Source organism: Dromiciops gliroides, chromosome 4 (genome assembly GCF_019393635.1).
Source record: "Dromiciops gliroides isolate mDroGli1 chromosome 4, mDroGli1.pri, whole genome shotgun sequence".
In the NCBI taxonomy this organism is placed as follows: Eukaryota; Metazoa; Chordata; class Mammalia; order Microbiotheria; family Microbiotheriidae; genus Dromiciops; species Dromiciops gliroides.
The window spans coordinates 326582947-326609301 of NC_057864.1; the positions used below are offsets into that span (position 1 = coordinate 326582947).

The window sequence follows — 26355 nt, forward strand, 5'->3', positions numbered from 1 at the left end:
CATAGTGCAATGAATCTTGAAAAAGTTTAAACTATTGTTATTCTAAGTAACTTGTAATTTTATTTGGTACATTATCTATAGTAGATAAAAGAAATTATGGATAGGTTATTAAAAAAGTAGTTATCAAATACTTAGCTACATACAAGGTGTTCCAAAAGTTTTAGAGCAGTTTTATGCTCTTAAAAATTAGTGCTTAAAACTGTACTAAGGCTTTTTGAACATCTAGGTGTCCCCTATGACAGGTACAGTATAGTAGAAAGAGAATCAGAAAGAACTTTTTCTTCCAGAGAGAAACATACTGATACTTAAATGAGATACACAAAACATACACATTAATTAAAACAGTAAAACTGATACTGTATAATAAGCTATTTATATCATCTACCAATCAATAAGTATTTATTAAGTGCCTACTATAGAACAAGCAGTGTCCTAGGCTCTGGGAACAGAAAGACAAAAATGAGAACGTCTCAGTGCTCAGGGGCACATATGATGTTGGGGAAAACATAACGTACACATGAACATAAACAAAAATACACAAAAATAAATAGGTACAAAATAAGTACAAAGTTCTATTATATTAAGATTAAGGGGGCAGCTAGGTGGCGCAGTGGATAGAGCACTGGCCCTGGATTCAGGAGGACCTGAGTTCAAATCCAGCCTCAGATACTTGATACTTACTAGCTGTGTGACCCTGGGCAAGTCACTTAACCCTCATTGCCCCAATCAAAAAATTAAACTGGAGGACAGGGAAGGCACTAATAGTTATAAGTGGCAGATGAGCTAAACTCTAGAGAAAGCTAAGGGTTCCAAGTGGAAGAGGTATGGAGGAAGTACATTATAGGCATGAGGGGCAGGCTACTGCAAATAAAAAAATAGAATGTTATATGTGAGGAATAGTAAGCAAGTCAGTTTGGCAGGACCATAGAGTGGATAAAGAGGATTGATATCTAAGTCATGCTAATGGCCATTTGTGAAGGACTTTTGTCAAACAGAAAAGTCTGTATTTTGTCCTTGAGGCAACAGAGAACCACTGCAATTTTCGGAGGAGAGTGACGTGCTAGGACTTTTGGAAAGTCCATATGGAAACAAGGTATTGCATTTTAGAGACTGGGACAAAAACAAAAATGTAAGTGAAGATTGAGAAGAATATATTGAAATACCAGTAAAACAAATCAAACGATACGATTCAGGAGAAGAAACAGAATGTTCTGACTCAACTCTGCATCTTTGCATTTCTTGACTTCAAGACAGCTCAAATCCCATGTTCAGCAGGAAGACTTTCCTACTCCTCCAACCCTGCCCCAATCCTCCCACTGCTAGTGTCTTCCCTTTGAGATGAATGTCCATTTACTTTGTGTGTGTGTGTGTGTGTGTGTGTGTGTGTGTATCATGCATATAGAGTTGTTTGCATGTTATCTTCTCTAGTAGAATGTGAATTCTATGTGTACAGGGACAATTTTTGCCTTTCTTTGTATTTCTAGCGCTTAGCACAGTGCATAATAAATAGTAAGTGCTTAATAAATACTTGCTACCTCACTGAAAGTATCATTAATTGGTTTTAGTCAAATTAGGGACAGTTTAAAAATAAATAAGGAAAAATCTTGGAGCTGAATATGGTTATATTTCAACATACATATAGTGATGTAGAAATAAGAATCTCCTTAGATTCTTGTGACTTAAGAAGAACTGGAAAATTATAAGAAATTTTATTTTAATAAGAAGTTGCATACAGACTGATAATGTAGATAATATTTTAAGCTATCGATTTACAGACTTGCATAGACAGAAAGGACAGAGTTACCTATTCTGATCAAAGTTTTTAAGTACCAGTGTCTTTATCTAAATCCACTTGCTGAGTACTTTAGGGATAGAATTTCCTAAGAATTCATAAGAAAAAGCATGAATCAACAGCTACAGAGATATAGTGTTGTATCTATGTAAAAATTATCAGCAACAAGAAGGAACTACATCAGTCTTTTCCCCAAAACTCTAGAAACCGATCACTTAACACTTTGGAAAAAAAAATCTTTTTTCTTAAAATTATTATAAATAAATCTTGTTCACAGTAATGAGCATAAATAGACCATACTTATTCATAGATTATTCATTAATAATCAAGTTATGAATATTTATTGTTTATTCTGGGAATGCTGCCTAAAAATCATAATGACTATCAATTCAGTAGTCAAAGTAAAGGGGCCAACAGCAATCAGTCAGAAAAACTTTTAATGCCCCTCTTGAAAAAATAATACTCCCCTCATCCCTTTAATAAATATTCACCTAATATAAACAATGAGGATTTAAAGAGATGATATTAGTATTGAATGTCTTTGGTCAGTGTGCCAGTTTGCTTTGTACTTCTTTGTTACAAGAAAGGATTCTATTCTAGGGAGCAAGAAAATGATGGTAGAGTTTTTGAAAAGCATAAATAAATTTTTTATGACAGATCAAATGGTTTACTTACTAAAATACTATACTTAAATATAAAGTACTTATGTTCATTTTTGTATTTTTGTTATTGTTTAAACAAGTTCAAGCAACTAACTTGAGCGAACTGATAACAGAGATTAAATTTCTAGTTAAAAAATGAAACCATAATCTTATTTTAAAATTTCTTTCTTTCTTTCTCTCTTTTTGGTGAGGCAATTGGGGTTAAGTGACTTGCCCAGAGTCACACAGCTAGTAAGTGTTAAGTGTCTGAGGCCGCATTTGTACTCAGGTCCTCCTGAAATCAGGGCCGGTGCTCTATCCACTGTACCACCTAGCTGCCCCACTGAAGCCTTAATCTTGCAAAGAGGAACTCTAAAATCTAGAAAAGCTAATTGCTGATTTCTTCCTATTTCATCTTACATACTAGAATTAGTTATATGAATAAGAAAATTTAAACAAGTATAACGGGAGACAGGCCAATGAGCCCAGCCCTTATGAGCAGATTCAGAGTGCTCAAGTACTGCAATATCCACATGGACTTTGGGGTATCCACAGACATTTTGTAACTATTTCTGGTATAGTAACCACCTGGTAAAGAGGAGCCTCTGTAATTGGCTATGGAAACAAAACTGGAGCGCGTGCCAGAAATAGTAGTCAACCAAGTGCTCTTGTCCTTTTGCCTGCCTTTTTTCTCCTTGAAAAGTTCAATTAAGGAGGTGAGGACTAAGTCCTTGGTGGAGAGAGAGACCTCAGGCTACCATAATGTGTCTAATAAGTACATACACCTACTGTTATTTCTGTCACTGACTATGACTTTCTGATCTTTTCATGATATTACTGTCTTTACTCTCCTACCTGGGTGTCCTATTCCTTTCTAATTTCCTTTACTTGCTGATCTACCATATCAAGCCCCCTAATTGTGGGTATTCTCCAATGATCTCTGCTTTTCCCTTTTCTTTTTTGTCTCTAAACTTCTCTTGGTGAGCTCATCGGCTCCAAGGATCTAATTGTCACCTACAAATGAAACACAAATCAATATATTCAGTCTCTCCCTAAGTTTCAGTCCTTCATCACTAATTGCCTATTTGAAATTTGAAACTGGATGTTCTGGAGATATAGAAAACTCATTGTGTCCAACGGAACTCATTATCTTTTCTTATGACCCATCCCTCTTCCAAAGTTTCTTATTTCTGTTGAGGGTATCACTATTCTTCCAGCCTTCCAAGTTTGTATTTTAAATGTTATCGTCAACTTCTCATTCTTACTCACCTCATAATACACAATCAGTTGCCAAATCTTGTCATTTCTATTTCTACAACATCTCTTAAATGTGTTCCTTTTTCTCTATTCATACAGCTACAACCCTAGGTCAGACCTTCATCACCTTTTCTGTACGATATTGCAATGGCCTCTAAATTGACCTCCTCCCTGTCCCCCTCTCTCTTTCTCTCCCTCTCTCCCTATTTCAGTCAATCTTCCACATGGCTGCCAAAGTGACTTTCCTTAAGATCTGACCAACGCCCCTACTCAACTACAGGGGATTTCTACCACCTCTAGAATAAAACAGAAACTTCTCCTTGGCTTTTAATCTCCTTTACAACATAAACCCAACCCATATTTCCAGTCATTACATATTACTCTCCTTCTTGAATTCTACAGCACTGACAAATTTGCCTTCTTGCTATTGCTCACATGTAACTCTCCATCTCCTGGTTCTGTGTATCTGCACTGTCCAACAATTCCCCTTACCTGGAATGTACTTTCTCCTTACCTCTCTATAAAAAGAATTCATCTCTTCCTTCAAGATGATGCTTAAGCTACACAAAGCCTTTCCTGATTCCCATTCCCCACTCCCTACTGCAAATACCCTTGGCATAAAAATTAACTCCTAAATGAATGGCTTCAAATTTTTACAAATACAAATATGCATGTATCCTTCAGAAATTAAAAATATTATTTTTATACTGTAAATATTTCTCATATAGGCAGCCAGGCTGTGCAGTGGATAGAGCACTAGACCTGAAGTCAGGAAGAACTAATTTTAAATTCAAGTTTAGAGACTCACTAGCCATGTGACCCTGTTCAAGTCATTTAACTGTTTTGGGTCTCAGTTTCCTCATCTGTAAAATGTGGGTAATAACACCTACCTCCTAGAGTTGTAAATATCAAATGAGACAACATATGTAAATTGCTTTGCAAACTTTAAAGCTCTATATAAATACTAGTTATTATAAACTATTAATTATTATTAATGCAATTATTATAAACTTATAAAATTCATAAAGCAGAAATGGAATTCATACTGTACTTTGGATCTAATTCACAGAATCACATAGGTTCTGTGTACATCCCAACTCTTGTGGCTTCATTTACATGCCCCCCCTCCCCCCCCAGCCTAGGGCAATGAGGGTTAAGTGACTTGTCCAAGGTCATACAGCTAGGAAGTATCAAGTGTCTGAGGTCGGATTTGAACTCAGGTCTTCCTGGATCCAGGGCCACTGCTTTATCCACTGTGCCACCTAGCCGCCCCCATGTATACTTTTTTAAAGCTTATCATAAAGTCTAATAGAAAGAAAAGTCTACCCAACATTACTATAGAACCAAAAATGTAGCCAGGACTGTTTTTATATTGTTTATGTTTTTGAAATACTGTTCATTAATGCTGACATTTTGGATATTTTGTTAATAACACTTTAAGCATTATTACTGTTATCAGATTCTCAGACATCTTGACACCAAAAATTTATCCATGAGAAGTTATCTTTGGTTTTATAGTATGTTAATGAATTTGATAAAATGTTGCTTCACATAGAACTTTTTGAAAATTGTGGTATAGTGAATATCAAGGGATACCTCTAGTTCATTTTTAACTTTTCAAAATAAGAGGACAAAATATTTTTCACTAAAAATAAATTTCATGGGGCAGCTAAGTGGCACAGTGCATAAAGCACTGGCCTTGGATTCAGAAGGACCGAGTTAAAAATCTAGCCTCAGACACTTGACACTTAACTAGCTATGTGACCCTGGGCAAGACACTTAACCCTCATTGCCCTGTAAAAAACAAAATCCATGAAGTTTCCTGAGAACTTTTTCTTTGGTGATCATTTATTTAATTTAATAAAAATAAGAAAATTATTTTCTGAAACATAATGGAAATTGTCATCAACAAGGAACTACCCACCCCAACAAATTTGCAACATAAGATAAAATGGCTATGTTCCTAAATAAATATACAATTGTGTAAGCTGCCAATGTTTAACAGGTGACATTTAATAGTAAGAAAACCAAGTATTTAAATAGAAGGGAGCAGAAACACCTGGGCAGGTCTGCAAGTGTGGTCCCCATTTAGCGTGCAATTGCATTTTTCAACATAATTAGTTCAAATGAGCTTCTAAATTTGGGTGATGCATTGCACATGTAATTAAGATTTAATTAAAAATGTTCTGTAATAAATTGTTTTCCATTTCTGACAAATCACATTAGAGAGGTAGATTTGATTTTGAAATAGTTTTTTAAATGTGTTATTCATATAAATATGAAACCATGAGAATGAGAAAAGGCTTTTTATTTTTTAGAAACTTTCACTGGCATAAAAATGAAAAAAGGAACTTTGCTTAAAATTATTTTTCATAAAAGCTATCATTTCACTAAATAATATTATAGCTAAGGTGTTTTTTGAGCTACTCAACCAAAAGAGGATGCTACAAGACACTACTTTTAAGAGAAACCAATCCACTATTATGCAAACTACATTTCTATCTTAATTTTACAAATATTAACTGCACAGTATTTTGAACCATCATTATAAAATTATCCATAGTCTTCCGGTGAACCTCTCCATGTTTGGACACTAACCTGCCAAATCCTGAAACAGAGATGAAGCCCCTATTTCCGGTCCAAGATAAATTCAGCCATTGAACTAGGGTGCAGCGAGACTGTAGGTATTCCAGAGATGTGTCATTCAGCTTTGCCCAATAAGGTTGCAAATTGAGGTGAGTGTACTGTAGAGGATCACAGCAATGTTGGTAGAGTAGTTTACAAGTTTGCGCTAATCTACAAAGGTCAGGAAGTGTAAGATGACTCAAAATCAACTGGATGAGCTATATAAAAGATAAAAATAGGGATATCAAGATAAAAACTAGGATTATTAAAGTCAAACTATAAAATTGTGAAGTCATCAAAACAGGACTTTTAATGCACTAAACACCATAAAGAATGAAGACTGAAAAGAAAGCTACCATTTGCATCAAAACACAATAACATGGCATCAGAGGTTTTTAAAATTCAAAATATTCCCAGCTCCTTCTGACTCTTCTTTTTATTTTTTAAGTTACTTTTAGGCTCTGTGTCTAAAATAAGATTTCTACTAAAATTCAAGGTGAACAACAAATAACTAGCATGTTTTGTAAATGGTACAACAATGAAGAGTATAATTTTGAATGATGACTCAACTACTTCCCATAACTTATACATTTATCTTATTTAATGATCTGAAAGTCAAGCATATTTGAACGTTAAGCACTAGTCAGTTTGTACTACAACAACTGAATATAGCTAAACTTCCAGGAAACACACAGGAAAAATATTACGTTTATAAATGAAGAAAAATAAATCTAGAAGGGGTAAAAAAAATTTTATGTTTGATTTTTTCTTAATAGTCAGGAAAGGGGGATGCAATTGTTTTTAAATGTAAAAAAATTTTAAAATTACAGATTCCCTGTTATTTTTGGACATTTAAAAATTATAAATATACTATATTTCCCAAACTGTTCACTATTGGTCAGAATTATGTTGCTTTTAAGGAAAGGATGATTTGCAACATACAAAGAAAGTGGGAAATACCACATGACCTTTAAAATGTTACGATGACCAAAACTAGAATGCATAAATTCTAAGTGCATAAAGTAGTAACATTTTGGAATTCATTTTACAAAAGGAATCATTAAACCATTATGAACAAATTTATCAATCATCCTATCATGTTAGTTATACTGTGTAAACTACTTTTATATCTATTTTAACTGGAAATATTTTTGAGTTTTAAAGAATGAGCTAAAGCCATCTTCAAGTTAAACATTAAATAACCTATATTACATACAATACCAGTAAACATTAGTTAAGATTACTCCTTGAGGAATTTTTGGCAAAGTTGCAAATACATACTTTTTCATTTGTTTAGTTCTTGATATAGAACAAAATTCCATGATATTTACTGAAAAATATAACACTAAGCTGAAATAAAAAATAGAAATCATATAATGAAATATAAATAAGATTATGGTACTGGAATATAAGTAAAGAACTTTTTACCTATGATTAAACAAAAACTAATAGGTTTCAAGCCTATGGAGAAATATTCATTAATCATTAGCAACACAGACTTTGATATATGTCAGAATCCTGCTCTTTCCTAGCATATAGAACAATTTGATACCATAATGAATATATGATATGGTATGTTCAGAAGGAATCCCCAAATAAAGCTAATTTAATTATAAAAAAGAAATCTATTCACTATAATCCTCCCCCCCCCAGTTTTTTTTTCTCATCAGTGAAGTATTATGCTTTGTAACATTTTGGTGTAGAAAGGTAGCACAGTGTCGTGGAAAGGACAACGGCCATAAAGACAAGAGAGACATGGCTTGGAATCCTGGCTCTGACATTTAGAAGATGTATAATTATGGGTGAGTCATATAACTCCTTTCCTCCATTTCCTTACCTATAAAATAGGAATCATTATAACAGTAGTACTTATCTTGCAGGTTAGTTGTGAGAATTCAAAAAGAAATAATGCATCTAAATCTCTTTTTAAATTTTAAGTGTATATGTATATATATACACATATATATGTATTTATATATACATATGTGTGTGTGTGTGTATATATATTCTTAGTAGTTGCTTACATGTAATCTTTTCATCCATTAAATGGGATGAATTGCCTGCAGTGAAAAAACTAACCTTATTTTTATAGGGTAGAGGTTGCTTTATGATGAGAGCTCTCCTGACGATCACATCACAACCTTCTATTTCAATCCTGAAAATAGTGGAATACAGCAGCCACACTACTCTATTTAATACATTCAGTATTAACTGATCTAAATCTGAAAGTTTACAGCAGAAGCCTTTTCTCAGATAAAGTGGGGAATTTGGGAAAGTTGTTTTTTTTAAATAAAGTCTGATCATATTCAACTCAAAATAAGTTTCAGTGGAAGAAAAGATTTATAATCAGTATACCTGATGAAGTATGTTAACAAATTTATGCAACCTAAGATATAAAAAAAAAAACAAAAATAAGAGAAAAACAATGAGAAAAAATAAGGAAAAGTGTTACTATTTTATATTAGCAACTTGGTACTTAGAGAGAACTCAGTTTATCTTGTTTTGAACAAAGTGGTAATATATAAAAATCCATAATTATACAAAAGACAAATTAGAGGAAGTGAAAGTATTCATAATGGAATGATTTTTTAAAAGTATGCTCCTTAAATAAATTTAAAATACTCAATTTGTACAAAATGTTTAGTTCATCTATTAAGCAAAACAAGGCACATGATAGATGAGAAGCCAAATCCATAACATATATAAAGTTGCCATGGAATACGATTTCAACATAATACACTAAACTTCTTCATAAAATTTTTAAATCTCCAAATTTTGGAAGGAGGAGTTAAGAATCAAAAAACAGTCTGTTCATCTGACTGTGCACTCTAGTCTTCTCCAAATCATCTTCCACACTGTATCTATGAATGCAATTACATGAAGTCTTTCTCACAGTGCTTTCTTGGACTTCTTGGTGATACAACAGTCTTTATTTTTTCCTAATACACCTATTCTTTCTGCTTCTGACTCTTTCTACTTTCTCTTCCTCTCCCCTCCTCTTTCCCTCTCCCTACCTCCTTAACTCATTCTTCCTTACTCCACTCATCCTAAGGGCCAGAGAACTCTAGTTGGGAAAACAAACAAATAAGTATTCCTTTAAAGCTGACAGCACATCAAGGAGGAATAAAGAAAATGGAGTTAAACAGTCAAAGCTCCCCCCCATTTTTTTTCTGGCCCCTTTCCAGTCCTGTCCCTTTTATCTAGGTTTTCTAATATTGCAAATTCCATGACAGCTGTGTCATTTATGTTAGATATAATAAAGCTTCACAAATTTAGTTTAATTGGAAATACATTAAGAATAAAATTTATTAATAATGACAAATGCTTATTGATTGATTAAGAATGCTAATTTTAATTAAAAAGAAGTATGAATGGATTTTTTAAAAAATTCAATTACTTGAAATTAAAATATTTCACATTAGGGTTTAAAATGTGTTGCTAATTAAAAGTCTTGAAATCTGCTTCAGTTGAGTCATAAAGAACTCTGTATTTTAGCAAATTATATATGTATATATATACCTACACACACACACACACACACACACACACACACACAAAAGAGTACTTGAAAAAAGTATGATCTCTTAAGTGGGGTTAGTATTTTTGTAATAACCTTATATATTATTAATTTTTACATCGAGGCATTTTATATTTTTATTAGTAAAATATACTCTATTCTATTTTTTATTGTTATTTTTGGCTTACCTCATAAGGCAGTTTATCAAAATAGCCATTATTTGTCCATTCCTTGAGGGCAGCACTGTTGAACTGTTTGCTAAGAGCCTCCATTCCACAGCCATCTTTATCTTCATAATCCTCTTCATCCAGATCATTCATGTCAATGAGTGAAGTCTTAAGTGAAAGTACAGGTCTATCCTTCACACCATGTAGCACAACTGCATCTAATTCAGTGTAATAGTCCAGAAGAGTGCTATTTACTTCCAGTCGAATAAGATTTGAAGGAAAATTTATCTGTTTGATACAAGGTTTAAACTGTCGAGCCTGGGGAGTATTCACCTTTGTGGGTCTCTCTGACCAAAGAATTTCCCATCTGCCAAAGAAAGAAACTTTACCTATAATAAGGTGATAATAATAATGGATTAAGATGTATGCTTACTCAAATCTAAATTATGAAATTAAGCACTTTGTTAGAATGTAAAAGATGGTCTCAAAACTTCTAAGTTCCCTGGTGATTTCCAAGTTATAGAAAAATAAAAACTAAATATAGCTGTGATTCAACAAACTTTGATATTTTGCCACAACTGCATAGATGTTTTATTTCACAGATAACACCTTCCCTGGCTTTAGAGGTGTAAGAAAGAGAGGAGGGGAAAGGAAAGTAACCAAAAAAAAAAGTTTCCTCACAAAAAAGTTCTTCTGTTGACTAATGGTACTGACTCTACTACAGAAACTAAATTCATATTTCCCAAAAAGCAACCCCCTATTTCCCCTTATTCCCATTTCTGTCAGAATCACAGACTCAAAACTTTAGTTTTCTGTTTTACTTTTACTTATTCTTCCTTCTCCCAAACCAGCCACTCGTTGCCAGATCCTGCCATTTGTTATGCTGAAATGTCTTTTATAAGTGAGTTCCTTGTTAGTTCTTACCACTATCACCTCATAACATCATGTCTCAGTTATGTTAAGAAGCTACAGTTGATCAGGCTCATGTTTCCCTTCTGTCAATCCATCTTTCTTAAAATCAACAAATTAATTTTCCAAAAACAATGCTTTTATTACCTCACTCCACTGACTTGAACTCGAGGTTTACTCCCCATTGTCTATAAGATTGTCTAAACTTCCCAGTCCACCATTCAACATTTCTCTCATTTGGCCCCTTATTATAAAGGGATGATTTCTTTTGTTTCCTATGTATAAAATATCTTTCTGTGGAAGCCTAGAGAAAAAGTTCCCCAGGTTGGAATTCAATGCATGTATTTGACAGGAGGGTAAGATGATTTGGGGAGACTCAGTGGGACAGACTCAGCTGAAGTGTCAGAAAAATAACATGAATCAGCAAAGGTATGACCAATATTTTTACTCAAGTAATCACTGCTCTGCAAATGATCTGAGAAGTAAGGGAAATCCCTTAAATATGAATTAGGATATTAGAAGGAAGACAACAGTTTAGAATCCAGAAGAGATGGAAGTCTACTACTAAATAATGGGGTGAGCTGACATGATACAGGCAGGCTTCAGAAATGATGGTGCCAACATCAACATCACATAGTTTCTAGAGGATATAGCTTCAGATATTAGTCTAGAGAGAAAAAGATGTGATTCACTGGAAGGTAAATCCTTCCGAGATATTAAAACTGATTATACTTCATTAAGAGGCAGCTGGTTGCTCAGTGGATAGAGCACTGGGCCTGAAGTCAGGAAGACCTGAGTTCAAAACCAGCCTCAGACACTTAACACTTAACTGTGTGACCCTGGGCAAGTCACTCAACCCCAATTGGCCCACAAAAAAATTCTAACTTTGCATTAGATGAAATAAAGGAAAACTAGGATATCTATACCAAGGCCAAGATAGCTGGGAAATCAAATGTTCCCAAAGGTTAAGAATGGTGGTTGTGGTCATTTCAATTCACTGGATGAAGTGGCTGACAGAAAGGCAAAAACCCTATGGTACAGGAAGAAAGCATGGGTCAAGTACTGGCTGAGCCACTTACTAGTTATGTGCTCCTGAGCAAGTAATTTTCCTAAGTCTCAATGTCTTCATCTGATATAGATGAAGATAATAATATTTACAAATTCACTGTGAGATAAGTGCTTTATAAATTATGAAGTGCTAAAAATATGAATCATTACTTCCATTGTGCTTACTATCAATATATCTCACTCGATATTTGTCCCTTAATCCTACAGAGCTTCGATGTATTCTATTTCTCAAGTGTTAGTCACATCTTTCCAGCTAAAGTCTAAACTCCTTGAGGACAGGAACCAAGTCTTTCCTACTCTTATTCTCCAATGTACGTGACCCAATTATACATACATATCAGAACACATGGTAAATGGTAAATATTTGCTAAATGAAAGGATATCAGGTTACTTTCTCCTGTGATCCTGTCATATACCCAGGACCCAAGAAGGAGAAATAAAAGAAGACTATAGTTTATATACTTTGTACTTATATTTCAATATGGGTATGTCTGTAGTTCTAGGAATTAACTTCAAACAAAATAACTGAGGCATACTAGAGGCAGCATGGTAAAGGAGATAGAAAGCCAGTCTTGAAAGTCAGAAAGACCTGGGTTTAAGTCCCACTTCTGATACATACTGGTTGTGTGAGCCTGGGCAATTCATTTAACCTCTCAGTGCTCTAGCCAACTCCCTAAGATTATAAAATTGTAGAGAAGGTGCTGACCTACATTAATAGAAATGGGAATTGTTCTCAACACCAATGAAATCAAAGGTCTAATCCCTATCTCCTAATATCTAAAGAAGAATTAAGAGGTAAATTATTTCTTCATCATAGCAGACCATACTGGTTTCCCTTTACAAAATTAAAAACTCAAGATGAAGAACAATTTACCTTCTTATTTCACAACATCCAGCAGAGTTTGGTTACATAGATCTTTTTAAATACTATGTTGATTGATATTGTATGAATAAATATCAACTCTCCCTGGGCTGAAGGTTTAAAACAATTAATTTGTACAAAATTTTACTAGGGATAGAAACAATGTTTCAAAAGATTTCCCCACTGGCTATAAAAAAGAAGATGTAAACTTATACAAAATAATAGAGATGATTCTATTAAACTTCAGAGTAAGAGATATATGTATACATATATATGACCATATGTACACAAAAAAATATAAACAATATCTAATGATGAATGTAATTTCAGAAACTAAAGGCTAGAGTAGTCACTTATTAGTAAGGTATAGAGGGGAAGGAAGAGATGGTGATGGGGAATTTAATTTTTCCTAGCTGGAAGACTGAAGGATCATGGGAGATAAAAATTGCATCAGGCAATGGAATCCCAAGAACTTTTGCTCTCTTCAGAGAAGAGTGGGAACCAGGGAAGATACACAGCAGAAGGGAGTAGATGGCATGGAAGGGTACTGCTACCCAAAAATGAATAAAATCATGAGCAGGTGGAGCTTTGTCTGGCTGAATGAGCCATATGTCTACATAGAATTTGCTATTTACTTGGGTATGTCTGCTTGCTGGGCTGTGGGACATGGTTATGTTATCACTTCTCCAGTCGTTTTTCTGTTTCATTAATACCTGGATAACTCATTTCCCTTCAGGGGTTGCCAGCTTTATTAAAATTTTGTTCATTTGTTATCTGTACTTTTATATGAAGTTCTGGATCCAGATGAAGATAAGATGATTTCTCTTGCATTCTAAGAGAGTATTTCCTCAAAAGCAGTAAACTGTGCAAGGGAGGCAAGGTCAAAAGGTAACCTGAGACTGTAGACTTAACTATGAGCCTGTATTAAGCTCTCTTGCTAACTGCACAAAGAGGGGCTTCACTAGTTTAATTAATGATCATGAAAAGGTTGGCAAAATCGCCAAAGTTTCATTTATTAAAGACCACTAGTGGCTGTAATGAAGGCAAAATGTTTTTGGTTTGTTTTTCAAGGCAGAATTTGTTAAAGAAATAATTGCAGAAAATGGTAAGTAGGTCAGAAAATTTCAAGCTCTCCAAATTTCTTCCACAAACAAGACAAAATAGCACCCAAGGGTGAAAAAGTAGTGCAGCAAAAATAAACACGACTTGGGGCACAGCTATGGATAACTGGAGAAGACCTGAGGAAACACCCCAGGGAAGAAGATGCAGCCAGAATGAAGGGCAAAACCCCCCAAGCTATCTTCACTGAAACAACAAACAATAAGTCCTGGGGACAGCTGGGTTTGGAGGTAGCCTCAGCCTTAGCCACAAGAATACTCACCTCACAAACAATATGGGGAGGTCAGACAGCTGAGCAGGGGAAGATTGAAGGATCCTCTGCTGCTTAGGAATTCCAGCCCAGCTGTGCTACTGAAATTCATTCCCTGATTGTGTCTGAAAGCAAGAAGGAACCAGCACAGGACCTGTGAGTCCTGGCAAATGCAGAAGCAGTGAGGCAGGGATGCTACTGGCTGTGGGCACTTACAAGAGAGCTGAGTTCCTGGTTTCAATTCCAGGACAGAGGGGAGAACCGAAGGTTACAGTCACTGGAGGGTCCTCAGGGAGCAAGAACATTTCCAGCATAGTGTGAGTGTGTGTGTGAGTGAGTGTGTGTGTGTGTGTGTGTGTGTGTGTGTGTGTGTGTGTGTGTGTGTGGCTAGGGACCTTAGCTATAGCTTGGACAGGGAGACAAGTGCCAAGGTTGGACCCTGAAGAAAGCTCCAAAAATAATAGTAAAAAGGACCTGAAGCCAGGGGACTAGAGCTGATTATAATAACAAACTGCTAAAAATTGAAAAAAACAAAAATGAGTAAACAAAGAAGAAAGAACCCAACCATAGACAACTACTATGGGAATACAAAAGACCTGGGTTCATTTTCAGAGGAAGATACTGAAGGAAAAGAAAGCTTCTTCTACCCCAAAGAACAATGTCAAATGGTTATGTGCCCAAAATGAGTTCTTGAAAGTATTTAAAAAGAACTTTAAAAATCCAATAAGAGAGACTAAGGAAAAATTAGAAAAAAAAATAAGAACAATCCAAGAAAATTATGAAAAGAAAGTCAACCAACCCCCAAAAAAGTGATCCAGAATCTTAAGGAAGAAAACAACTCCTTGAAACAATGACATTATATGATACCAAGAAATAATAAAAAGAATGAAAAAATAGAAGAAAAGAAACATCTCATAAGAAAAACAACTGATCTGGAGAACAGAACAAGAAGAAAAAACATAAGAATTATCAGACTACCTGAAAGTTACAATAAAAAAGAACTGTGATACAATATTACAAGAAATCATTAAAGAAAATTTCTCTCAAGTTTTAGAACAAGAGGGGAAAGTAGAAATAGAAAAAAATCAACTGATCATAACCTGAAAGAGATTCCAGGATGAAAACCTATAGGAATATCATATCCAAATTTCAAAACCCTCAGGTTAAGGAGAAAAAATTACAAACAGTAAGAAAAAACCCAATTCAAATACTGTGACACAATTAGAATTACACAAGACATTAATAGCTGCTACACAAAAAGACCACAGTTCTTAGAATACAATCTATCAAAAAGCAAAATATCTGGAGTTGCAGCCAAAAATAACTTACCCAGAAAATTTAAGTATAATCATGAAAAACAAAAAACAACAACAAAAAAGGATATTCAATGAATTATATATACTTTATATATACTTTCAGGTTTTTATCACAAAAATTCTAGAACTTAATGGAAAATTTGATACATAAGATCCAGAAGAAATATAAGGTAAACATCAAAGACCAATTATAAGGGATTAAATAAGGTCAAACTCTACTTATATGCAGAAATGTAATCAGTATTTTAAAAACTGTCATTAGTACTTGAGCATTTTGAAAGGAACTTTGGGGATGAGCTGGGTATGATGTGGTGATTCTAAAAATCAAAATTGTGTAGAAGGTAAAAAGAGCAATTATCTCATACAAACGACACATAGGAGGAAGAACCGATACAGGGGAATGGGGGGTGGAGGGTTGGTATTCTCATCAGATCTGGGTTAAAGATGGAACAACATATGCATGTAGAAGGGTATAAAAGTCTTCTAAATCTATAAAGAAATAAGGTGAGGGAACAGAATAGGGGGTGGGGTTTGGAGTATGTGGAGATTAAGATTTAGGAAGATGGAGGGGAGAGGAAAAGGGAGAGACCCTTAGAGGAGTAGGAGAGTTAAGGGAGAGGAAAAAGTAGAGATTCTTTAAAAGAGTGTGGAATAGCAAGGTAGTGGTTAGAAGTAAACTAGAGGAAGGAGATGGTAAAAAGAGAGGCTGAAAAGAACAATAATGAGAAGGAATTTGATGGAGGGAAATACACAAAAAGTAATTATAACTTTGAATGTGAATGAAAGGAATCCACCCCACAAAATGGAAATGGATAGCAGAATGAATTAAAAATTAGAATCCAACAATATGCTGATTACAATAAATACATCTGAAAATGAGAGATACACACAGAGTTAAAGTAAAGGACTGTAATAGAATATATTATGCCTAAGCCAATGCAAAAAAGCAGAGGTAGCAATCATGATATCAGACAAAGTCAAAGCTAAAATAAATTTAATTAAAAGAGATAAACAGGGAAACTACATTTTGATAAAAAGGTACCATAGATAATGAAGCAATATTAATACTTTGCCGTTTAATATTAAATGTGTGGTCACCTTATTTCTATCCCAAGTATAGGGTAAATTAGCTAGGGTTACTTATAAATTAGAAGCTTTAGCACCAGTTTTGGGCATTAAGCATTTATTAAAACATACCAAGTGTTAGTAAAAAGAGAATACTTGGCTCAGAAAGTTAAGAAAAGGCCTATCTAGACTAGAGTTCCAGTCTTGCCTGGTTCTTCCTCCAGTCCTCCTCCACCAGTCTGTTTGAGAGACAAATTGACAGTGAGGAGAGGTGGTCTATAGATACTGCTTCAAGCTAATTGGCTAGCATCATCCATATCCATTAGTTCACTGGACTTGAGGGTGGTCCTGTGTTGAGGTCAGAGTTCACAGCGTCTGAGAACACACCCTCTTGAGACTCAGGCAGGTGTGGTTTCAATCAAGTCAACTTCAAGTGAGTCAATCAGCAGAGTCACTGAATCTAATCAATCCAATCAATTCCCCCAAGCAGGGACCTTTGGGTGTTCCAAAACCCATTATTTTCATACACAGTGGACTTGGACCAGACTCCCACAAGGATTTTTTGACAGTCCCACACTATTCTCTCAAATTTTGCAGCAGGATTTAGCTACCATTACTTTTAAAGGTTCCACCTTAGTTCAGTATGTAGATGACTTACTCCTGGCTGTACCCAATGCTGAGATTTGCCAGGAAGACAGCCTGTGAGAACACACCCTCTTGAGAGTCAAGCAGGTGTGGTTTCAATCAAGTCAACTTTAAGTGAGTCAATCAGCAGAGTCAGTCAATTCAATCAATTCCCTCCAGCTGGGGCCTTTGGGCATTCCAAAACCCATTATTTTCTCACAGTACTAATCTTATATGCACCAAATACCATAGGATCTGAATTTTTAAAAGAAAAGTTCAATTAATTATAGGTGGAAATGGATAGTAGTAATATAAGAATAGGGCACTTTAATCTTCCCCTCTCAGAACTAGATAGATCTGACCCAAAAATAAATAAGAAAGAAGTTAAGGAAGTAAATATAATTTAAACAAGGTAGATATGACAGACATCTGGAGAGAATTTAATGAAAACAGAAAGGAATATATCTTTTTCTCAGCAGTAAATAGTACCTTTACAAAAACTGACCATATATTAGTGCACAAAAAATTATAGCTAAAAGAGAAAAGCTGAAATAGTAAATGCTTCCTTTACAGACCACAATGTAATAAAATTATATTTAATAAGGGACCATGGAAACATAGAAAAAAACTGATTGGGGACTAAACAACATAATCTTAAACAATTTATGGGTTAAAGAACAATTAATAGAAACAATCAATAATTTCATTAAGAAAATGACAATAAAGAAACAATATATCAAAACCTATGGAATACAGCAAAAGCAGTAATCAAAGGAAAGTTTATATCTCTAAGTGTTTATATCAATAAAAAGAAAAAGAGCAGACCTATGGAATTTAAAAAAAACCTTTGAAAAAGAACAAAATAAAACCCCCCAATTAAACACTGAACTGGAAATCCTAAAAATTAAAGTTAATAAAACTGAGTGTAAGAAAACCATTTGATTAATAAATAAGAGTAGGAGTTGGTATTATAAAACAATAAAATAGATCAATCACTGGTTACTATGATTTTTAAAAAGAAACAACACATTCCTAAGAAAAAAGCACCAGGACCAGGTGGATTTACAGGTGAATTCTAGCAAACATTTAAAGACCAACTAATTCCAATTAAATAAATTATTTGAAATAATAGGCAAAGAAGGGGCCCTACAAACTCCTTTTATGAAAAAATATGATACTGATACCTAAAACATGAAAAGTAAAAACAGAGAAAGAAAAATACAGACCAATTTCATTAATGAATATGGATGCAAAAATCCTAAATCAAAAACTAGCTAAAAGATTACAACAATATATTACAAAGTTTATAAATTATGACCAAGCAGGATTCATACCAGGAATGCAGTGATGGCTTAATATAAGGAAAACCATTAACATGATTGATTATATCAATAATAAAGTAATATAATATAATAAAGTAATCATATAATAATAACAACAGATGCAGAAAAAAGGCATTTGATAATGTACAACATTCATTTCTATTAAAAAAATGCCTGGGGGCAGTTAGGTGGCACAGTGGATAGAGCACTGGCCCTGGATTCAGGAGTACCTGAGTTCAAATCCAGCCTCAGACACTTAACACTTACCAGCTGTGTGACCCTGGGCAAGTCACTTAACCCCAATTGCCTCACTAAAAAAAAAAAACAAAAAAAACCTGAAAGTAGAGGCATAAATGGACTTTTCCTCAAATTGATAAGAAGCATTTATCTAAAACCATCAGCAAGCAGTATTTGTAATGGGGATAAGCTATAACTTTCCTAATAAGATCAGATGTGAAAGAAGGATACCCACTGTCATCAGTATTATTCAATATTTTATTGGAAATCATAACAATAGCAATAAGAGAAGAAAAAGAATTAGAAGGAATCAGAATAGGGAAAGAGGTAATAAGACTTTCTCTTTTTGTAGATGATATACTAGGAAAATTCTAAGACAACTAAAAAAGTTAATTAAAATAATTAATAATTTCAGTAAAGTAGCATGATATAAAGTAAACCCATATAAATCATCAGCATTCCTATATATCACGAACAGGATCCTTCAGGAAGAGATAGCCATAGATAATTCATTTAAAATAACTCTAAACAGTATACAATACTTAGAAATACACCTACCAAAACAAAGTCAGGATCTATATGAGCAAAACCACAAAAAAAACTTTGTACAGAAATAAAATTAATTTAAATAAATGGAAGAATATTAATTGTCCATGTGTAGGCAGGACCAATATAATAAAAATGATAATTTTACTCTATATATTCAATGACATCCCAATTAAATTTCAAAAAAATTATTTTACTGAGCTAGAAAAAATAATTCATTTGGAAGAAAAAAAGGCCAAAAATATCAAAGGAACTAATGAAAAAATATAAAATGAGGTTTAGCAGTAGCACATCTTAAACTATATTATAAGACAATAATTAGCAAAACTATTTGGTACTGGCCAAGAAAAAGAAAGGCAGATCAATATAACAAAGTAGACATACAATCTACAGTAGCAAATGAATATTGACCAGTATCTTAAACCATTTACCAAGATAAGGTCAAAATGGATAAATGACATAGATGTAAAGGGAGATATTACAAGAAAATCTGAATTACATGGAACATATCATATATCAGACTTATGAATAGTCAACCAACTTATGAATAAGAGATGAGTGTTATGAGATATAAAATGGATTGAACAAATGTATCCAAAATCAAGAGGAAAACAGAAAAATGAGGAGGGGGGAATTTTTTAGACAGTTCCTCAGATAAAGGTCTCATATTTAAATATATAAAGAACTTTGTCAAATCCATAAAAAGCTAGTCATTTCCCAATTGATATCAAAGGATATGAATGGGGAGTTTTGCAATATGTTGTAAAATACTTATAGCAGCTCTCTTTGTGGTGGCAAGGAACTGGAAATTGCAGGGATGCCTGTCAACTGGGGAATAGCTAAACAAATTTTGGTATATGGTCATGATGGAATATTACTCAGCTATAAGAAATGATGAGTTCAATGATTTTAGAAAAGCATGGAGAGACCTCCATGAAATAATGAAGAGCAAAATGAGAAGAACACTGCATGTAGCAACAGAAGTATTATTTTAAGAACAACTTTGGGTAACCAAGCCATTATGACTATTATAAATACCCAAATTAACTGTAAAGATCCTATGAAGAAAAATTCTGTTTGAATCCAGAAGATAATATACATATATAAATTTGTGTCTAATGGTAGCCATCTCAAAGTTTTGTTGTTGTTGCGGGGTTTTTGGTGGGTCGGGGGGAGTTACATGATAACTTTGTTGTATATTTGAAAGGAATTGCAAGTTGAGCATAATAGTTCTGAAATTTCAGGTGAAATTCTGTTGTTTTATCCCACTTTGTTATGGAAATGCTTGTTTTATTTCTTAAGTTCAGAATAAAGTAAATATTTTTTTTTAAAAAGCAAACAATTACATGGTTTATTTGAAAAAAAGAGAATAATTTTATGAGCAAGCTAACAATTCCTCCTTGCTGTGGATATTAGCTCACATTAATTGTTTTTGTTTGCCTATTTTATTATTAACCAAAAAGTGATAAAGGCTGCAACTACTATAAGTTGCTCTTTAAAATTCATGGTACTGATCTCGGAGAGCTTTCCTGGCTGTATACTCCTTTTGAACTTTCCTATTTCAGAGAAAGAGACCATAAAAACAATTTCTCTGTGCTTAATAAATGTTTGTTGACTGATTTATTGATATTCAGAGATTAAAGAACTGGTCATAATTTGTTATTGCTTTTCAATGTCTTCTACACAATGTCTGTGTCAGATTTTTTTTGTATCTATACCTTGCCAATAGATTTCTGTATCAATAAAATTCTTTTAACTATTTGAACAGTTTATTTTAGGCATCTCATACTCATAAAAGCAAATTGCACTGGAGGAGAGGGATCTAAAATGAAACCAAGACTCCATACTGCTCTTTTCTAAAGAAATCCAAGCAAACCAGGGGAAGAGGTAGGTAGAATAAACAAAAAATGAGAGAATAGCTCTCAAGCTAACATTCTTACAGCCATAAACAAATGTCCCATGTATTCAACCCAACAACTATTTACTAAGTTCCTACAATGTGTAAAAACATGGTGCTAGGCACTGCTCTGAATCCTTTCAACTAACAGTGTAGCAGCAACAATTCCTAACCTAAACATATTCTAAATTATAAGCCTCATCTCCACCACTGAAAAGTATGATATGATTTTTCTTACTTAAAAAGATGGCCTGTTTTGTCTGTTTACTTTAGTAGAACGATTGTATTTGAAGTATTTCAGTGTCATGGACTTGGCAGTAGAAAACAGAGATAATTAACAAACGCAAACTTGGTTTTTATTAAAAAGTACTTTTGATGACATGTGACCCCAGCAAGTCACTTAAACTCAGCACCAGGCAACTCTTTAAGACTCTAAGTTGTAGAGATAATGAAGGATTTCATGGGTAGAGGTAGCTTCCTCACCTGAAAGTTCTTTATGCCAATGAAATTACATGACTAATTTTGTCCTATACTTCTATACTCTATGTTTCACAAATGCATCTGAATATAATAATTCCCAGTTTTAAAAGCAAGAAGAACCTTTAGACTAGCTTAGAAGACCCAGAAACAATGGTAATTCAGGACCCTTTAAAATGAGAACTGGCTGTGAAGCTTCCAAGGGTTCATGGACTGAAGTCAGCTCCTACTTTTTCACCATTTAATTCCAGTGGGCAGGGGTTTTAGTAAAAATTACCTCTAAAAAAAGAACAAAAAAAAATCACCTCTAATGGGAAGACTTACAAATCTACATCTTTAGCCCTAATCTACTGAGTCAGATTGCTAATTATCTACTCAACACTTCCACTAGCATATTAAATTGACATTTTAAGTACAATATGTCTAAATTGGATTATTACTTTCCCCTGAAACACACTCCTCTTACTAACTTGCTATTTCTTTTTTTTTCTTTTTTAAAAATTTTTTGCAGGAATTGGGGTTAAGTGATTTATCAGAGTCACACAGTTAGTAAGTGTCAAATGTCTGAGGCCAGATTTGAACTCAAGTACTCCTGAATCCAGGGCCAGTGCTTTAACCACTGCACCATCTAGTTGCCCCTTCCTGTTTCTTTTAAAGGTATCATCATCTCCCAGTCATTGTGTCATTCTTGATTCCTCCTTTCCTCTCACACAATAGGCATTTATTAAGCAGCCAGGTACTGAGGAGACAAAATAGAGAGGTAGATGAAAAACAGATAGACAGACAGACAGAGACAGATTGATAGACAGATAGATGACAGACACATACACAGAGATAGATAGATAGTTGTTGTTCAGTCATTCAGTTGTGTCTGACTCTCCATGACCACATGGACCATAGCATACCAGGTCCTTCAATCCTCCACTATTTCTTTTTTGGTGAGGCATTGGGGTTAAGTGACTTGCCCAGGGTCACACAGCTAGTAAGTGTCAAGTATCTGAGGCTGGATTTGAACTCAGGTCCTCCTGGCTCCAGGGCCACTGCTCTATATCCTCCACTATTTCTTGTTGTTTGTCCAAGTTCATGTTTGTTGTTTCCTCAGTAACATCTATCCATTTCATCCTCTGCCATCCCCTTTTCCTTTTGCCTTTAATATTTCTCAACATCAAGGTCTTTTCCATTGAGTTCTGTCTTCTCATTATGTGGCCAAAGTATTTAAACTTCAACTTCAATATTTGACCTTCCAGTAAATAGCCCAAATTAATTTCTTTATGTATTGACTGATCTGATCTCCTTGATGTCCAAGGGACTCTCACAGTACCACAATTTTGAAGCATCAATTCTGTGGCGTTCATCTCTCCCTATAGTCCAACTCTCACAGGCACACATTATTACTAGAAAATCCAGTTTTAACTATATGGACCTTTCTTAGTAAGATGATGTTTCTGCTTTCTGGTATGCTGTCTAGATTTGCCATAGTTTTCCTTCCAAGGAGCAAGCTTCTTTTAATTTCACGACTGCAGTGGCTATCTGCAGTGATCTTTCAGCCCAAGAATATAAAATCTGCTTCCATTTCTTCTTCTATTTACCAGGATGTGATAGAACCAATCGCCAAGATCTTTTTTTTTTAATGTCAAGCTTTAAGCCAGCTTTTACACTCTCCTCTTTCACCCTCATCAAGAGGATTCTTAATTCCTCTTTACTTTCTGCCATTACAGTTGTCATATGCATATTTGAGATTGTTGATATTTCTACTGGCAATCTTAAATCCAGCTTTTGATTCACTCAGCTTGGCATTTTGCAATGATGTATTCTGCTTATAAGATGAAGAAACAAAGGGACAACATGCAGCTTTGTTGTACCCCTTTTCTAATATTAAACTAATCATTTGTTCAATGTTCAGTTCTGTTTGTTGGCCTACATACAGGTTTCTAAGGGACAAGTAGGATTATCTGGTATTCCCAACTCTGAGGACTTGCCATATTTTGTTGTGATCCACTCAGTCAAAGGCTTTAGTGTAGTAAATGAAGCAGAAATAGATATTTTACTGGAACTCCCTTGCTTTCTCCATAATCCAGCATATGTTGGCAATTTGGTCTCTAGTTCCTCTGCCTCTTAAAAAAAAACAGCCTGTTATTCTGGTAAGCCTCATTTCATAAGTTCCGAAGTCTAGCTTGCAGCATCTTAAGCACAACCTTACAGGTGTGTGAAATTAGTGCAATTGTTGAATAATTTGAATATTCCTAGGGACTGCCCTTCTTTAGGACTGGGACATAAACTGATCTTTTCCATTCCAGGGGCCACTGTTGAATTTTTCAAATTTGCTGGCATTTTGAGAGCTGTACTTTAACAGCATCATCTTTTAGGGTTTTAAACAGCTCAACGGAATTCCATCACCTATACTAGCCTTATTGTTAGCAATGCCCACTTGACTTCATTCTCTAGGATGTCTGGTTCTAGATCAGTAGCCACATTATCATCATCATGGTTATCAGTGATGTTAAGATCTTTCCTATAATAGTTCTTTTGTGTATTCTTGCCAACTCTTCTTAATCTTTTCTGCTTCTGTTAAATCTCTACCATTTTGTCTTTTATCAGTAATATATAAATATAGAGTCCCTTTCTTCAAGGAGATTACATTTCCACTGGAGAAAAACAAGTATATGTATGAGAAAAAGAAAACACATATATATTTCAATATAATATATATGCACAAATATATACAGATATATAAATATATATAAATACATACAGATTTCAAGTAGACACTAAAAACTGAGGTGATTAGAAAATGTCTCAAGAAGGAGGTAGCACTTCGGAAAAGTCATGAAGTGAGCTATGGATTCTAAGAAACAGAGATGAGGTGAGAATACATTCCAGGTATGAAGAACAATCTGTACAAAGGCATGGTAATGGAAAATGAATGTTGTATATGAGGAAGACTGTATATATAGAATCACCAAATACTATGGATAGATTCCATAATATCTCTTTACATTCATTCCTCCTTTTTACCATTTCCACTATAAATAACCATGTTTGGGCCACAATTTCTGTTCACTTGTTTTTTTGTTAATAGTCTCCTATACAATCTCCCCACCTCTAGTTTCTCCCTACCAGCTAACTCATTTTCAATCTCTCTCATATATGTGTGTATGTATATCTGAATATGTATATACACACATATGTTTGTATGTATACATATATTACTGTTTAACTAACCTTTCTAATGATCATGTGGAGTCTCCTTATTGATCTTTAATAGCTTCTCATTTCCTATTAAAATCCAAACTCTAACCTGGCAAACAAGGATCTCTATAGCCTTCACAGCTACATTCCAATTTGGTCAATCTGTCAACCACTCAACAAGAATTTGGTAAATCCCTACTATGAGCCAGGTACTTATTCTCAGCATTGGGAATATAAACACAAAAGTAGAAGTCTCACTTCCTTCAAAGAGTTTGCATTCTGGTGGGAAAGAACATACATATATAATTACATATATAGGTGGTATACATAAAATATATATAAATCAAATAAAAGGCAACCTTGGAAGATACTAGCAGCTGGGAGAAGGGGCAGAAAAGGCCTTTGGGATTAGATGGTGTTTGAGCTAAGTCCTAAAGAAAACCAAGGATTCTACAAAGAAGAGGTCAGATGGGAGAGCATGGAGATAGTCAGTACTAAAGAAAGGATAGTCAAATGCATGCATAGAGAATAGCAAGTATGTTAGTATAGCTATACTACAGAGATCATAAAAGGGATGAATACGTAATGAGAGTAGAAAGGGAAGAAGGGATCAGATTTCAAAGAGCTTTAAATACAAAATTTTAAAGTTTATATTCAATGAAAGAGGTAATGAAAAGCTCCTTTAATTGGGGGAGGAGGGAGTGACATGGTCAAACCTGAATTTTATTCCTTAATTGATTTAATTATTAAATCACTTTGGTGGCCATTTAGAGGATGAACTGGAGTAAGGAGATACTTGAGGCAGGGAGATAAAATAAGAGACTATTGCAATAGTCCAGGTGAGAGTTGAAGAGGGACTGAACTAAGATAGTGGCTGTGTGAGTGGAGAGAACAGGTAATATATTCAAGAAATGTTATAGAGACAAAAATGACAAGATTTGGGAACTTACTAAATGGAATGAGTGAAAGTAAGGCACTGAGATGCCACCATGATTGCAAATCCACTATTGTATCTAACCTATTCTATGGACTAGCCAAATTAAATCAGTCATAATCACTATACCTTTGTTCACATCATTCTCTGTTCTACCTGTTTATATCAAACTTAACTTTCAAAGCCTAATACAAATTCTATGCTTTCCATGATGATTGTCATAACCCTCATTTCTCGAGTTGGCAGTTTCTTCCTGGTGTTTCATGGCAACTGGTATCCCCTTCTTATGCTTTGATAAAACAGAATTAGCATATCTGAATTTATATATGTACATATATGTTAGTAATCCTACTGGACTGTCAGTAAATTCTATGTTTTATCTTTGTATCTTCCCCTGGGCCTAGAAAAGTACAGCGCACATAGTAGGCATTTAATACTAGTTTACTAAGATGAATATTGGGGCACCCAGGTGGTGTAGCAGCTAGAGTCCCAGGCCTAAAATCAGAAAGACTCATCTCCCAGAGTTTAAATCTGGCCTAAG

At 34.3% G+C, this 26355-nt stretch overlaps 1 protein-coding gene across 1 annotated transcript in view; it reads right to left on the reverse strand.

The window, feature by feature from the left end:
• The window catches only part of FBXL4 (F-box and leucine rich repeat protein 4), a 135214-nt gene that overhangs the window by 66855 nt on the left and 42004 nt on the right, over positions 1-26355 (reverse strand). The window contains 2 exon segments of the mRNA XM_043999398.1: positions 6289-6533; positions 10021-10366. Of these exon segments, the coding sequence (XP_043855333.1) occupies positions 6289-6533; positions 10021-10366 (591 nt within the window).